General features: G+C 49.9%; 1 protein-coding gene across 1 annotated transcript in view; it reads right to left on the bottom strand.

Moving 5' to 3' along the window:
* Nucleotides 1-17,761, bottom strand: part of kif16ba (kinesin family member 16Ba) — a 101,864-nt gene that overhangs the window by 9,547 nt on the left and 74,556 nt on the right. The window contains exons 24-26 of the mRNA XM_061223166.1: nucleotides 13,633-13,722; nucleotides 9,873-9,973; nucleotides 9,712-9,789 (exon numbers count right to left, since the gene is read on the bottom strand). Of these exons, the coding sequence (XP_061079150.1) occupies nucleotides 9,712-9,789; nucleotides 9,873-9,973; nucleotides 13,633-13,722 (269 nt within the window). The remainder of the gene's footprint in view (nucleotides 1-9,711; nucleotides 9,790-9,872; nucleotides 9,974-13,632; nucleotides 13,723-17,761) is intronic.

Below are 17,761 nucleotides of genomic sequence, written 5' to 3'. Positions count from 1 at the left end.
CAGAGACGGAGGAGAGGAGAGACTCAGAGAGACGGAGGAGAGGAGGAGAGACAGACTCAGAGAGACAGAGGAGAGGAGAGCAGAGACTCAGAGAGACGGAGGAGAGCAGAGAGACTCAGAGAGACAGAGGAGAGCAGAGAGACTCAGAGAGACGGAGGAGAGGAGAGCAGAGACTCAGAGAGACGGAGGAGAGCAGAGAGACTCAGAGACGGAGGAGAGCAGAGAGACTCAGAGACGGAGGAGAGCAGAGAGACTCAGAGACGGAGGAGAGCAGACAGACTCAGAGACGGAGGAGAGCAGAGAGACTCAGAGAGACGGAGGAGAGGAGAGAGACTCAGAGAGACGGAGGAGAGCAGAGAGACTCAGAGAGACGGAGGAGAGGAGAGAGACTCAGAGAGACGGAGGAGAGGAGAGGCAGACTCAGAGAGACGGAGGAGAGGAGAGGCAGACTCAGAGAGACGGAGGAGAGGAGAGGCAGACTCAGAGAGACGGAGGAGAGGAGAGAGACTCAGAGAGACGGAGGAGAGACAGGCTCAGTGACGGAGGAGAGCAGAGAGACTCAGAGACGGAGGAGAGCAGAGAGACTCAGAGAGACGGAGGAGAGGAGAGAGACTCAGAGACGGAGGAGAGGCAGACTCAGAGAGACGGAGGAGAGGAGGAGAGACAGGCTCAGTGGCGGAGGAGAGGAGGGGAGGGGGGGGTGAGAGAGTGCTGAATGCGGGGGTCTTATCGGCACCCCCGTGCCCCCCCCTCTCTCAGACGGCCCGGCTCTTAATCGATTCATTAAGCCTCCGGACACGTGTTGCAGGGGAAGCGAGTGAGAGGACAGGAGAGGAGAGGAGTGGAGCGGAGCGTCTGAGGAGGAGAGGGGGAACCTGGGCCGGGACTTAATAAAACTCCCCAAACATCACGGGGAGTAAATCCTTCCCTGGGAAAGACAGAGAGCGCGAGCGAGAAGGGCAAACGAGTCGGTTAAGGAGGGAGGAGGGCGGGGCGGAGCCCGTCACCACGAATTATCACACCACAAAGACCATGCTGGTTCAAAGCTCCGCGCTAATCTTCCCGGGAATACTGATCCGAGGGAACATTACCATTCCTTTAAAAAAAAAAAAAAAAAAAAAAGCGAGCGTTTTTCCCCGACGTTCCCCGTCCAAAACTCCCCAAACTGCGCAGGAGAAGCCACCAGGGGGGCCGGGGGAGGAACGCTCCGCTACCTGTGTGCTTATCGCCATAGCAACAGAACAGGAGAAACACACCTTGAGCAAGCGGGGGGCAGCTCTCACTTCCCTGGCTGCAGGCTATCTGAACGATCCGACGCAGAAAGGCATAAACATCAAGCCCTTACTACGGGAACTTCGCAAAAAGCGATGGGGCGGAACCTTCCTGACGGCCTGCTTAACGCACCTCCACACTAAGCGCTAAAGCAAAGATCTAGAAAGGCGCGTTTCGATACACGTTTCGAGCGCAGGGTCATAACCTGACAGTGGAAATACACTGATTTCCCAGACACGTCGAAATGTGCAGAAAAGACAGCTCTCTTTAAAGATACAACGGGGTAATCCTCAGTCTCTCTCTCTCCTGAGCTTACAGTAGTGTCGGATAACAAGGTTTTCAATCACTCTCCCGGATTTCACTGTAAGAGGAGGAGCAGGATCTTTATTCAGAAGGGCCAACATCACTGGATTAAGCCCTTAGGTTAAAAAAAAAACCCAGCGTCTCCTTCTGAACAAATACGTTTAAGGAGCCGACGTTGACGTCGCCTCGCGGAAGGCTGGCGCTGGCTCCGGCTTCCGTTTCTGTTCGGCGGCGAGCGGAAATCGAACGGCTCTCTACGGCGTTAAACGAAGCGTGAAAGGGGACCCCGGAACGAGTCCTCCGGGGGCCGTGTCCGTCGCTCCCCACCGTTTAAACAGGTGAGTTGTAGGGCCGCGACAGCAGGCGAGGCACGGGATCTCGGGACCTAAACGCCCCGTCCATCACCTGGAAGTGTCATTCTGTCACCCCGGGGGGGGGGGGGGGGGGGCAGCGGGGCTTGTCATTAACCCAAGATGAGTGGCAGGTCTACGGCCCCTCCCCCTCTCAGCTGGTACACCCCCGCTCGCACGCCTGCCTTTTACCGCCGGTGTGTCAGCGGTATGTGTGAACGGGTGAATGAGAGGCATTGACTGTACAGCGCTACGGACAGAAAGCGCTACATAACCGCAGTCTGTTTAATGTAAGGTAATACTCTCTCACTCTCTCACTCTCTCACTCTCTCACTCTCTCACTCTCTCACTCTCTCACTCTCATTTACACACACGTACACTCACACAGACGCACAATTAAAGGCTCACAACAATGAGATTGACTACATTGTCCCAACAACGCTTCTGCCGGTTTAACGCACCGGGGCTCAACTTGAAGAAAGATTGTGAACTAATCACACATTTTCCTGTACGATTTATAACTGCGATGCAACGCTCACAGTAACAGTTGGCTTCTGTCAGTTTGATTAATACTGCCAGGCAGGAGCTAGAGGCAGCGAGAGAGAGAGAGAGAGAGAGAGAGAGAGAGAGAGAGAGAGAGAGGGAGAGAGGGAGAGAGGGAGAGGGAGAGGGAGAGAGGGAGAGGGAGAGGGGAGAGAGGAGAGGGAGAGGGAGAGAGGATGGAGAGGGAGGAGAGAGAAAGACAAGAGAAAGGGGAGAGGGAATGAGAGTGAGAGAGAGAGAGAGAGAGAGAGAGAGAGAGAGAGAGAGAGGATGGAGAGGGAGGAGAGAGAAAGACAAGAGAAAGGGGAGAGGGAATGAGAGTGAGAGAGTGAGAGAGTGAGAGAGAGAGAGTGAGAGAGAGAGAGAGAGAGAGAAATGAAAACTCTCACCAAGTTGCAATGAGTCAAAGAGCCAATGTACCCCTCTAACTGAGAGGCGGGCACACAGAGCAGCAGTCCAACACGCAGGGTGAGGCCCACTGCTGCCCGGTATCAGAAACCAAGCCTCCCCCTCTCCAACCGGTACCAGAATCTCAGTAACAGACATCCGACATACAACCCACCAACCCCCCACCCATGATTATTATAACCAATCAGACACAACTCTAGACTTCATAATCGCAGGCTGTCACGGATTGCGACGCGACGTCGCTCAGCGCGGCTACCTCATTAGCACCAGACATCAGCTACGCATTGATCAGTAGATTCGGCCCTTCTGAAAAACACACAGATCTAGCCTAAAAAACAGCTGGGTAAAAAGCCATTAAACCCATGATAGACTCCGCCGAACCCTACGCAAACACACACACACACACACACACCCCACCCCACCCCCCACTTCAGAACTGACGAAAGATTGAAGATTAATACAACTGTCTGTCTCAACATCTGCGACATTACAGAACTCGGAGACATGAGTTCTCACATTAACAGCGAAAGAAGCAAAAAAAAAAAACACGTTTATCAAAAGTTCCTCACGGCTGCATATTATATTTTAGTTAACTGACTTTACTGCCAAACGTTAGCTCTAGCTAAAGTCAACATAATACTATGCCCAGCGTGGCTCGCACCTGACTGGGACTAGTAATATTAAAAGTTTCTTTTTGTGGGATTGTCAAAATCATAACGGGTTCTATGCAATAGCACGGTGTCCTGCAGCGTACCTGAAGGGGATCGTTTTCTTCAGCGGACCATTTCCTAGACAGCTGCCAAAACCGCACTCGGAACTCGCCACAGGATCGCGAAAATACCACCTGTAGCTTCGGTACGGTCGCAGACATGCGTGAAACGCCCCCTAACTTTTACTCTTTAGAATTGCCGAGCGATCTTTTAAAACAACGTGTACATCACCGCCTCGTCAGCCTTACCACGCTCACATTGTCAAAACGCATGTAATCGGGAAAACGCTTCTGAACTGAACGGGGGGTAAAAGTAAACAAAGCATAGCGTTACCCCAATTCACATCAGTTAGAGCTGTTGGTTTATAAAACAACTGTGGGGGAAAAACGCTTGGATCGTGGTTAGTTTGAGAAACGCATGAAATGGCATAACGTTACATAAAATACGCATCCACAAACATAGCTAGCCAGCGCCACTCGCACAACACGCTAATGTGTCAGCTCGCTACATTTAGCACACATTACCGTCCATTATACACGGATTATGCCATAATGCGGAATTAATGTCTACTGCGTGTGTGTCGCCCACAATGGGGCAGGGGGGTGTTATATAAATTATATGATTTTTAAGGTACGGTACTGTGGTTTAGGATTAGGATGTGTTGTCTCCTTGTCCAAGGTGCACATATCACTTCCTCCTGCTCGTTTGTAAAAAGGCAAAAATATCTCCAGACACACACACACAAACCTGGATTTAAAAAGCCTTGCCTTAGAGCACAGCCGCCTCTTAAGCAAACGTTCGCCACGAGGTGACAGATCTTTTTTGTGCGGCTTAAAATAGAAACGCAATTAACATTGTGCTCACATCTTCGGGAGTCATATTATACACGAGATCTCACGAAGGCTCTGCCAGCAAAGGTAAAAGGGAAGCGGAATCGCATAATTTAGGTGTTGGCTTCCGCTGTCCCCGCGCGTGCCACACTCGCTCTGACGGTTCCAGATCAGCCCAACGTAGTTCAGCCAACAGCGCTGGAGGAAGTGGAAAAAATAAATAATAATTTAAAAAAAAACAGTTTGAGGAAGGAATACCGATAAACCTGGACACCAATTTCAGCGCAGCTTAAGGGTTTTTGTCTTTTAAAAAGGCCTTCTCAAAAACCACTTCACCACAAATACATACACAGCCTGTAAACACGTCTAGCTGGAAGAGAAAGCAAGGGAGAGAGAGAGTGAAGAACAAACACAGACAAACCGCCCGAAAAATAGCAGTCGAGAGCAGCGGCATTTAACCGCTCACCGAATCAGAGGTGTTCGCTGTTTATCAGAGACGTTGCCAAAAGGCTGTAAAATAAACAGAATATAAAAGGGCTTGCTTAAAAAAAAAAAAAAAAAACGACGGCGGCGGGAACCAAATGAAAGCAAGCGTGCGCATTAGCGACACGTTTAAAAAACCATTTCACGGCCGCCGAGTGGCTCTGACCGTGCCGAATGCTGGTTTATTTAAGAGAGGGTATAAATACGGGAGATCAAAGGGAGGAGACGGGCGGCTGGTGCGCGCGGTCCCCGGCAGACGTCTGACCTTTACCCGCGCATTAGTCTCAGTGCCGCGGCGGAGCAGACTGTTCCATTACCACGGACACGCGCCCAAATTGATTTGAATAAACCGAGAGAGCTGGCTCCGGCGCGCTTTCTGCCAGGCAGCAGGGAGAAATGGGAAAAAAAAAGTGGGCTTCAGGATTTTGTTATCCGGTCCCTCCGCCCCCTCTCACCCCCCCCCCCCCCCCCCCCCCAGTCCCAGGCCACCTCCTGAGCAAAGAGGGGGGGAAAAGCACCAAAGGTTTGGAGCTGATATCAGGAGCCAGCGGTTCTTTGGACATTCCCACCTGGGAGTTTCTCCGGCCTCCTTCACTGCTGTTCCCGCTTCCAGGGGGGGGTTGTTCGGGGTCGGCTGTAGGGCCATTGCTAAAGTTGGAGACTGTTCTAGGGGTCTACAGTTGGAGCCCACCACTAAAAATCCACCCAGAAGCAGGGAATACGTGACATAATTCCTAACTGTGCCCCAGATCTGCAGGGAAGCATACGGAGATACTGAGGCAGGGCAGCAGATCTTACGCCATGGTGTAGGGAACAGGAATTGTAGCCATAAGGTTGTAGGATTGAGTGGACCATTATTTGTTGGGTCCTTGGTAAATGGTCTGCATTTATATAGCTCCTTTATCCAAAGCACTGTTCTCATTCACCCGTTCACACACCAATGGCGATTGGCTGCCATAGAAGGCACCAACCAGTTCATCAGGAGCATTTGGGGGTTAGGTGCCTCAGTCAGGGACACTTCCACACACCCAGGGCGGGACTGAACCCTCCAACTGACAGACAACCGCTCTTACCTCCCGAGCCAATGTCGCACTCGCACACACACACACACACACACACACACACACACACACACACACACACACAAATGGTGATTGGCTGCCATACAAGGCATCAACCAGTCCTTTTGGGGGTAAGGTGCCTCAGTCAGTGTCACTTTGACACGCGCAGGGTGGGACTGAACCCGCCAACTGCCAGACTACCGATCTTAGCTCCAGAGCCAATGTCCAGACACACAGACACACAGACACACAGACACACAGACACACAGACACACAGACACACAGACACACTAATGGCGATTGGCTACCATGCAAGGCACCAACACTTAGCATTCTCCAAATCCGACTCCGCCCTCAAGGGGACCACCATCCAATAGGAGCCCGCCTGGCTACTTCCGGCCGGAGCCAATCATCCCGCCTCAACACCGCACGTTTTAACCGCCTTCAATCAGCGCCGGGTCTCGGACGCAGACGGCGAATCTCAGGCCCTTCTTTAACGCTCCCGCCCGAAACCACAACCGCGTACTTACCGTGCCCTTCCAGACTCTGCTCCACGTCCATCAATCTCCCCCGCTGGAACAACGGGCGAAAAGTCTGCGTGAGCACTCAGACGCGATTATCGAAACGAGACTGCAGAGTGCACGCGATAAGCATGTTGCCCGCGCCGGTTTACAGCCCCCCGGTGACTGCGTGGCCGTTAATTGCGCTTTCCACTTTATTGCAACGCTTGCAGCTGGTCCCGTTTAAACCGCGTTTACCGGGGTGAATGTGCATCGTTTTAATGCGCGTTACGGTTAAGTACAGGCAGTTACCTGGCCAGGTGCGGTTTTAGGATGCGTTTTACGATCAGGAAGCACCGGTGGTAGCAAGCAAGCACCTGTGTACGGGATTGAGAGAAAATATTTGGTGAAAAATGTAAAAAATAAATAAAAATAAACATACTCCTGTTTTCATATTCTCCCAACACTAGCTCATAGGCCTAGCAATTAAAAGCTCTGAGTTTTGAGCACGGGGGAACGGTTGATTAAAGGACGAGATTAAATGGGATGTTTCATTAGGGGGATTCTGTGTCTGTAATTATCCCTTCCTTAAAAAAAAAATTAAAAAAATCCCCCTCAACTTTAAACAAAGTAGGGCTTTCAAGATCCTGACAACCACACTTTGTCCTTAGATTTAAGCAAGTGCTTTATCCTTCTCACATCGGAGAAATTAACCCGTCACCGTAATTACCAAATAAATAGGGAAGTCGAGCCTGAGAAATTCTGAGTACTGGCATTTGAACTCAGAGTACCCTTGATGAACTCTTTAGCATATGAAATGCTAATGTGTACAGTAGAGGTCTGAGAACGCAGACACATGAAGATGAAAACCACGTTACCCCCTCTTCCTGTTTCACACACACACACACACACACAGAGGTGAAGAGCTTTGCAAAAACTCTGAAACTGTGATGACAAATATCTACAGGGAAACGAATCCAAACACTCAGACCTAACACATTCTTCTCAAACAATGCGAATGTCAGTATCTTTAAAAGGATACGAAAAGAAAAAAATTGAAAACAACAAGAATCATCTCAACCATCTGCCATTTCCGAAACACCAAAAAAAAAAAAAAAAAAAAAAGAAAAAAGTTTGCGCGGGGAACGTGCGAAGGGAAAAGTGAAGGTGGCACTTTAAACTCGACTCGTTCCGATTCCACAGATAGGAAGTCAGACCCCCTGAGGCACAAACCGCACAGCCTGCGAAACCCGTCAGTACCCAGGGCAGGTAGGCCACGCACCTCAACCCCTGCAGACGCTCATCCGGCCCGTGCAAAGGTCCGAGAATAAAGAAAGAAAAAATTCAACACCAAAAAAAAGGAAGGAAAAAAACGAGATAGGAGGTATTTCTGTTCTAAATTGACAGGGTGCGACGGTATCTCCCGGGAAAAGGCGGCGGGACGCGTGGGGGCCCCCGGGCGGGGGCGAGGGAACGCCTCGCTCTGAGGCGCGCGGGTGACATTCAGCCGGCCGGCGGGAGGGAGGGAGGGAGGGGCCCCCGGGGGCCGGAGGGGACTCCCATAAACCGGGCCCCGGCTGTCAGGCCTCGAGCTCCATTACGGCGAAGCGACACGACCAAGAAAATATTCATAAATAATAAAGGAAACGTGAAGCTACACAAAGGCTGGGGAGCACCAGGACATTCGGGGGCCTATCCGCTGAACTGTCGGGTCTGTCTGTCGCTGCGAATTCATTTCAAGAGGGTCCTGGGAGAGCGCCCAGGCGGCAGGCTAAAGAAACAAACAGAAGCCAACGGTCGACGGGCGGGAGGTTTGCCCACAGATGAGCGGGACGAGAGCGGAACCGTGGGCCGAATCGCAGGGGGGGGCACCAGGGACGCTGGGCCCCACCACCCCAGAACATCCTGTGTGTTTAATATGGGCCCCAGTCAGTCACAGTGCTTTGAATCGTCCCAACAGCACAACAAACTGTTAATCGCACCGCGTACTGCAGCACAAATGATTATATTCACTCACTGCATTGCATTACACACCCACTTCACCTCCGTTCCATACGTCACCTGTCGCCAAGCACGTCACTGACACGAGGGGAAACATCTGTGTGCAACGCATTAGCCGCAGTTTCAAAGGGAAGGAGATAACAACAGGAATAGGAACTCGATATGTCCTCTTTTCTTTTCGCGTTCTGTGACGATGTTCTGCGACGATGTACACAAGTCAACTCAAACACGAGCACATCGTAAACGAGACAATTACAGAGACATCCCTGTGTGAGGGACGCGTCCCGGTGCAGAATCGGTTAAACGTCACCGGGGCGTTACGAGGACCGCAGACGGCAGCGTGTTCCTCAGGAGGAGAGGAGGGGGGATCGACAGAGTCGAGCGTGACTCATCGTTATTTGGATCAGGAGCGTCATCAATCTTCTCCCAGAACCCCCTCCTGAGCTCAGCCTTCAGCTCATGAACTAATGTTTTCCTCCGATTCCCCGAGTCTCGGGCCACAGGAACGCAGGGCCGGCGGCTCCCAGCAGAACCAGGACGGATGATGAATTGGGCCCTCGGTCCGTCGGCGAACGGGCGGCCATCTTAATGAAAGCACACGAACACCTGTTCGGCATTTCTGATGGAGCCTACTTCTCAGTATTGCGAGGTTTCCTTCTAGGAAATGTGTGAAGTCTTATCAAGCTCATCACATGTATAGACAGTACACAAGCACGTATACAGACATGTACACTGTCGCAATCCTGCTTAAACCCTTGTATCTCCATTTTTGTATAAAAAAAATAAAGAAATAAAAACATGAAAGTTGGTTCCATCGACTGTCAGAGTTTGGGGTAATATATGTGTCGAAGGGTTCCGTTATGGCATACATCGCATTCTCACTAATATAACAAAACCCCAAACATGGTCCAGTAAGGTTGTAGCCGTGACCCGTTGGCTTGACGTAAACATGCTAAATCAACACATTTGGCAGACGCTCTTATCCAGAGCGACACACAGTTGATTAGGCTAAGCAGGAGACAATCCTCCCCTGGAGCAATGCAGGGTTAAGGGTCTTGCTCAGGGGCCCAACGGCTGTGCGGATCTTATTGTGGCTACACCGGGATTAGAACCACCGACCTTGCCAGTCCCAGTCATTCACCTTAACCACTATGCTACAGGTCGCCCTGCCACCAGAGGGACACACGTCCAAACCGCTACACCCCTACAGTCTTCGAGGCGGGAGCCATACCTCTAACCGCCCCCCGTACCGTATGTTCATCAGTTTCCGATTCTCATAAGCGCCGGGGGAAATTAAACGGATTTGGGCTTCGTCCCAGGCCGGAAGCCTGCGAGAGGGAGATAACCCCGACGGGTCACGTCCGGGTCGGTCCGCGCATCGCTCAAACCCGACGGCCTTTTATTTACACACCGGAACGTGGCGGGGTCGAACCCCGCCGGGAGACTAACCGCCGCGGCCCTCGGACCCGAGGTCAACGGGGAAACATTCAGCCGCTCGTCTCCGAACATGAGCTGTGCAAAACGATAATTGCTGGCTTCCACAAAGGCAAAGAATAATTACAGGTACATTTGCCATTTACCTGTGATTCAACACAGCCCACAGTCAAGGACACGGAGTTACTGAGTATGGGCACCGATTAAATGGTCTCAAATAGTGCAAACGCTGCCTTCTGGCCCTCTGAAATAATTACTCCATCTTACTACTATCCTAGCACTTTCTGAGTTTGAGTTTTCAGAAAGTTGTCACGTGTCGTCGTCTTCTCTCAATGCTTTTGCCATCTATTTTATTTTGTTTTAGCTTTCATTTTCATATTTAATTGTGAAACTGTTTATTTTGTTCATTTAAATATGTTTTATGATCTCTGTGCAGCACTTAGTACATTTCATTAAGGTAAGCGCTATACAAACAAAGATTTATTTTTATTATTATTATTATTATTATTAGCATTAATTGTTCAGCATTAAGAAAAACCAGTGCAGCTAGTGGAAACCAAACCGAACCTCAGCCCTCTTAAAAAGAACTGCAGAAACTCATAAGGGATTTTGATAAGCCTCCAAACCCCTCTCTATTCAGCGATGAGGCCACCTCAAACAGGTTTCTCCCTCTCCCTCTCCCTCTCCGTGGCTGATTGAAGGAGGAGAAAGACCCGTCCCAACTGGAACACTCTGCCCCTGACGCTCCCAAAAGAGCGGGAACAATACCCGCCCCGACACCTGTTGCCAGGCAACACGCGGAAAGGGCGGGGAGAACAAAGAGAGGCGGTTTTAGCGAGTGGAGGAACGTTCCGGAGAGGTTCGCGGTGACACGAACGAGACAATGGGCCCGCATGGAGAGGGAGAGGGAGCGCGGCCATTTCTCCCCGCAGATCCTCCCAGTGGCTGCTGATTGGCTGATAAACAAGCTTCTTCTAAGGCCTCTCTAACACAACGACTGAAGGCGTGAAGGCTCATTTTCTCTCCGTGTTCTCGCTTTTTGTGTCACTTCCTGCCACCCACTCCAAACTTAATGCAACACCCCCCCCCCCCACCTCAACCAGCCCCCCATCCCCTCCCCCACCCTCGAAGCGAACAACAGCATCAGATAAAGGCTAAGAAGAGGCACCCAAAATGACCCCTCTGCCATTTTTCCGCCAACACCCGTGCCAATTGGGGCCAGGAACCTGAAAAGCCGGGAACATGGTTTAAGCGGCCGGCGGACCTGGGGGGGGGGGGGCAGGAGGAACACCGGGGGGCCCTTTCTACCGATACGGATTTCAGTTTGGACTGGGGCAAGCCGGTCTACCTCTGGTCAGACTCCTGAGTGAGTAAGCCAGCAATCCCATAATGCACCTATCAGCAGCATACATTCTGTACTACGGACAAAAAAAGTGCCTGATATGCACAGATGTATTCTAGTGTATTCGAGGGACCCAGCGTTTATTCTGCCTTACCGTCCTGAGCATAATGCATAATGGTTAAGGTAAATGACTGGGACACGCAAGGTCGGTGGTTCTAATCCCGGTGTAGCCACAATAAAATCCGGACAGCCGTTGGGCCCTTGAGCAAGGCCCTTAACCCTGCATTGCTCCAGGGGAGGATTGTCTCCTGCTTAGTCTAATCAACTGCACGTCGCTCTGGATAAGAGCGTCGGCCAAATGCCAATAATGTAATGTAATGTCCAACCACAATCTGAAAGTGCAGCAGTGTTTAAGGAGCTCTGGGCATTCTCTGGGGGGGCCACTGTCATTATACCCTGGAGGCACTTACTGAATGTACAGAATGTCTTCAGTAAACAGCCAGCTGTGTGTGTGTGTGTGTGTGTGTGTGTGCGCGTGCGCGCGTAGGTGCATCTCAAGATAAGCACGTCTGCTAAAATGTAATTGCCAGACTATGTTTGTGTAATTGTTGTTCATTAGACTTTCCATCAATTCCCCATTCGTTTTAAAATCTTTTTGAAGATTAACCCTCAAAGGATGTAAGGTAAGGTAATGTTATGGCAAAAATAGCTGAACAGATGAACAGCATTCAATTCGTCCAGAAATCACATCCCAGGACCCAGCAAGATCAACTCAAATTTAACTGTATTTGATAGATGACTCATTCACCAGAGGCTTTTTAATTGAGCAAATTACAGGCTGGTGAAATCAGTGGGCGAGTCATTGCTAAAAACGAGAAGCAGGGGAAATAATTGGTATAACTTAAAACACATTTTCCCATGCAGAAGCTATCGGCTGTAACAAAAACCAGCAGAGCACAGGAGACCCTCCCGAACATGCTGAAAACCCGTCTGCTGAGGGGTTTTCCATCCATCCATCCATCCATCCATTATCTGAACCCGCTTATCCTGAACAGGGTCCCCCTCTACGTGCACCTGGCGGTCGAGCTGCACGTTCACACCTGTTTTCCGTTCTGGTTCCTCAGTGGTGGAATGACCTGCCTACCACTGTCAGAACAGCAGAATCCCTCCCCCTATTTCGACGCAGACTCAAAACCCACCTTTTCAAACTCTACCTTAGTCCTCCCTCCTTTCTGATATCCCTATCCTTGTCTAACCCCCCCCAAAAAAAAAAAAAAAAAAAAAAAAAAAAAAAAAATTCTGATGACAACTATGTTTAGAACAGCATTTCCTGTGTATTTTGCTAGTTTCTGGATGTGATGCTCTGACTTATGGTAGAACCTATGCACTTGTAAGTCGCTTTGGATTAAAAGCGTCTGCCAAATGACTAAAATGTAAAAAATGTAAAATGCAGGGGGGCTGGAGCCTATCCCAGCATACATTGGGCAAAAGGCAGGAATACACCCGGGACAGGTCGCCAGTCCATCGCAGGGTACACACACCATTAATTCACACACTCATACCCACGGGCAATTTAGACTCTCCAATCAGCCTAACCTGCATGTTTTTGGACTGTGAGAGGAAACCGGAGTACCCGGAGGAAACCCACGCAGACACGGAGAGAACATGCAAACTCCGCACAGAGAGGCCCCGGCCGACGGGGATTCGAACCCAGGACCTCCTTGCTGTGAGGCGGCAGTGCTACCCACTGCACCATCCGTGCCGCCCCGCTAAGGGGTTTTTAGGAGGCAATTTTTATATCATTAGCTGCAACTATTTCATCACAAACTCGTCTGACAATCAAAAATGGCAACCAGCGTCTCTGCGTCGTCAGACATGTGGAAAAAAAGACCATTAATAATAAATATGAATAAATAATGAATCCAAAGTTCAAAGCGTTACGGAGACTGATGGCACGAGGGACACGGTCACAGAGCTGGAGAAAACATCGATGGGGTCGACAGTGGCGGTTTTCCCCCTAGAGGACGGGCGGACTCCCCCCGCCGGGCGAGACTCACCCTGCCTGTCGCAGCGCGTCCAGGCACCCGGGCGTGGCGGCTAACGGCTAACGCACGACGACCCGCTATCCCACTATCCCGCCAAGTGCGGCTCACATGAAAGGAGGCGACGTCTCCATCAGCCTCGCCGTGCGACGGGCTCACGTTCCTGAGCCGAGCTAATCGCTCCGGAAACTTCCGAGCGGTGCAAACATCTCAGACACGGAGAGGAGGGGGGGGGGGGGGGAGCCGTCAAACGCACGCACAGAACAGTCGCGAGACGGGAGAGGAGTAATCTGAGGTGACAAACGAAGACGAGCTAAACCACATTAAGGCCGGGGGGCGATTCGGAGCCTTACCTCCGGATATTTCTGTTTGAGCGTCTTGTGCATCTCCCGGAAGCGGCTGTACCTCCTGAACACGGTCCACGTTTCATCCGACACGGTGATCTGTGGGAGGAACCACAACACTCAAATCATTAGCATCAACTGAAGGGGAGGAAGGGGGGGGGGTGAACCAACAAGAATAAATCTGTAACTTTTCATAGGATCGTAAACGTTTTGTTCGGCAACCATTTCACGGAACATTCTAAAAGAACTTGCTCTGACATCAGTATGTAGTCTTTCAGCACCTAAAAGAAATATCTGACCCAGGTCTGGTTCAGTACATGGCAGCAAGAGAGTCTAAAGCCACAAAAAAAACAACAAAAAAATCCAGCCACTGACAACGCTCCGTATCGTGTTCTAAGACTCACCACCTGCGATCAGACGGGTTAGAAGTGACAGGTGGAGGTGCCGACAGACATCACTGGCAACATTTTACAACCGTTTCGTCATCTCGTGAAAACTTTGGTCTGAACTGAGCTTAAAGCCGTCACTTTCATCAGCAGGTTCCTCAGGGCACAACACGAGCGCTAGGCTAAGCCATAAATCCAGCACGAGCACAGTGTCAAACCCACCCATTAGAACAGCCTCTGGTCTTAACCGTAACACATTATTCTTAAGATAATTCCCCAAGTACAGGTATCACCACAACAAGTGTTGTTGTCATTCAAGAAACTTTTATGTCAAGGAAATTTAAATACTTTTTTTTTTTTTTTTTCCCCAGGTCTTAGAGGTTAAATATTCTTAATTCGGAAACTTTCAAAAGGAAACAATGAGGAAGCCCAATTTTGTTCTTCAGCCCTCATTAAAAACGTTCACACATCCCTGTCACTCATTTTATAGACAGCAACTTTTTCTGACACCCTCAATTCCACACAGCAAGGCGCTGCTCGGAAGAATATACAAAGTACACGTCTGATTGCACGAGCGGCACTCAGGAACAGATAACACTTCACAATAAGGTCACATGAACCGGCATTAACCAACTACGGAGAAGTCATTCTGTACAGCTTCGTTTATAGATTTGTCTATCTTCAGATCATGTCACCGACTACACTAGTTAATGCCGATTCATCTTGGAAGTGTTTGTTAATGGTTAACCAATTATTAGTTAATCTACGGTTAGCTAATGTAGAAATACCCGTACAACTAATAGTTAAATGCATTATATAATGTGAATATCACTATTAATAAATATGTACACCAATTCATGCCAACGACGACATAATTTAATGCCAATTCATGCACCCGTCTTGTAAAGTGTGACAAAGAAAAGTTCAGACCACTGTTTGGTTGGCGCGGTCTCGGTCAGACATTGGCAGGGTTGTCAGAGCTTTGTCTTTGGGCAAATGACCATGTCCTCCTGTTCACTGTCGCTATTAAAAGAGTTGCCACTTGCACTGTCAGAATTACTGTGTCACATCCCGATAAGTTTTCATTTGCTGGATCACCAAACTCATTATTTTACACTCGTGTAATTAAAAGCTAATTAACGGTTAATGATAATTACAGCTTGTTTGAGTTGGTGTGTTCTCACGCAAGCTGACGGTCGATTTCAGACACCAGGGTACGGTCCTTGAAAGCAAAACTTATGTTCAACTACACAACATTTTGCACAAAGACAATGGCTTATAATACATCACCTTGGGGTCCACAAGTTTAACACAACTACAGCTAGACATACATTTTCTTCACACAGAGTTCACCAAAAATTGACACAAAATGTGCTGTGTTTATGTGTGAGGTGTTTATTTTACGGATCAAGTTTGAGAGGTCAGTTGACTGAATCTTGCCAAAGGCTTGCACTACGTCGATCTATAAATAGGGACGTTGAACTTAAACAGAGAAAAATTGAACTTTCTAGCCAGTGGTGAAATTACACAGTTTTTTGTGACAATAAGATAGGATTTAAAACCTTTTCCCACACTCAAGGATCCCATTGAAGGGGCACAAAAGGACAGAGGAGACAGGCTATCGCTGACCTTTCAGAGACCGTACTTAAAAATTGGGCAGGCTAGCATTTCACCGGCTCACATGAACCTTTAAATTCTATGCATCCAATTATGACTTCGGTCCCGAGATTCCAAGAGACTGCGATTTCGGCGTACTCAATTTTCGAAAGTGAAAAAGGAAAGTTCAGAACCGAGGGAAGTATTTTCAGTACATTAGGCCCGATATGATATCAAATTATGAAAAGGAGCAATAACTGGCAGCAACTGAAAATATAACGGGGTCCTTCACCTCCTGTTCTTTTAGAAAACCATCGCTGCTTTTGTCTCCCGAGTCAAGCGGCTCTCAACGACGAGACTCCCAGCCGACTGTGAAGGCTAATTAAAACGTCTCCGAGCGGAGATCGCGTTTTGCGGTGGGGGCGGGAGATAAATACATAAAACGGCAGCCCTGTTGCAGTCAGGGTGTCAGGCTGGGAGCGAGTCAGAGGATCCTGTAGAAACGGGCGTCATGGAGCCCTCCCGTTCAGCCAGGGAGGGAGAGAATACGCCACTGATCTCCCGTTCAGCCAGGCAGGGAGAGAATACGCCACTGATCTCCCGTTCAGCCAGGCAGGGAGAGAATACGCCACTGATCTCCCGTTCAGCCAGGGAGGGAGAGAATACGCCACTGATCTCCCGTTCAGCCAGGGAGGGAGAGAAACCGACGCTGATCTCCCGTTCAGCCAGGGAGGGAGAGAAACCGCCACTGATCTCCCGTTCAGCCAGGGAGGGAGAGAAAACCCCACTGATCTCCCGTTCAGCCAGGGAGGGAGAGAAACCGCCACTGATCTCCCGTTCAGCCAGGGAGGGAGAGAAAACCCCACTGATCTCCCGTTCAGCCAGGGAGGGAGAGAATACGCCACTGATCTCCCGTTCAGCCAGGGAGGGAGAGAATACGCCACTGATCTCCCGTTCAGCCAGGGAGGGAGAGAAACCGACGCTGATCTCCCGTTCAGCCAGGGAGGGAGAGAAACCGCCACTGATCTCCCGTTCAGCCAGGGAGGGAGAGAAAACCCCACTGATCTCCCGTTCAGCCAGGGAGGGAGAGAAAACGACGCTGATCTCCCGTTCAGCCAGGGAGGGAGAGAAAACGCCACTGATCTCCCGTTCAGCCAGGGAGGGAGAGAAAACGCCACTGATCTCCCGTTCAGCCAGGGAGGGAGAGAATACGCCGCTGATCTCCCGTTCAGCCAGGGAGGGAGAGAAAACGCCACTGATCTCCCGTTCAGCCAGGGAGGGAGAGAAAACGCTGCTGATCTCCCGTTCAGCCAGGGAGGGAGAGAAAACGCCACTGATCTCCCGTTCAGCCAGGGAGGGAGAGAAAACGCCACTGATCTCCCGTTCAGTCAGGGAGGGAGAGAATACGCCACTGATCTCCCGTTCATCCAGGGAGGGAGAGAAAACGCCACTGATCGTTCAATTAAACCTGTAATTTTCCCTGCTGGATGCCGGCACTCGTCCAACGACAGAGTAAAACCTGCATGTTTGATTAATTTATTAATTTATTTATGTTTTAAAAGAGGGGAACCCACCACTGGAACCTTCGGAGCTAGGATTTGAAGGGCACGATTAATTACAATTACAAAAGAAAGAAAGAGGAAAAAAGGCAGAGAAAAAGGCACAGGGAATGAGAGAGAGAGAGAGAGAGAGAGAGAGAGGGAATGAGAGAGAGAGAGAGAGAGAGAGAGAGAGAGAGAGAGAGAGAGAGAGAGAGGGAATGAGAGAGATAAAATGAGAGGGAATGAGAGAGATAAAATGAGAGGGAATGAGAGAGATAAAATGAGGGAATGAGACAGAAAATGAGAGAATGAGAGAAAATGAGAGAGGGAATGAGAAAGAGAGAGATAGAGACAGAAAATGAGAGAGAGGGAATGAGAGAGAGAGAGAGGGAGGGAATGAGAGAGAGAGAGAGAGAGAGAGAGAGAAAGAGAGAATGAGAGAGAGAGAGAGAAAGAGAGAATGAGAGAGAGAGAGAATGAGAGAGAGAGAGAGAGAGAGAGAATGAGAGAGAGAGAGAGGGAATGAGAGAGAGAGAGAGGGAATGAGAGAGACGGAATGAGAGAGAGAGAGAGAGAGAGAGAGAGAGAAAATGAGAGAGGGAATGAGAGAGCGAG

The sequence above is a fragment of the Conger conger genome, chromosome 2, assembly GCF_963514075.1.
Source record: "Conger conger chromosome 2, fConCon1.1, whole genome shotgun sequence".
Taxonomy (NCBI): domain Eukaryota; kingdom Metazoa; phylum Chordata; class Actinopteri; order Anguilliformes; family Congridae; genus Conger; species Conger conger.
This window is presented reverse-complemented; position numbering and strand designations above follow the sequence as displayed.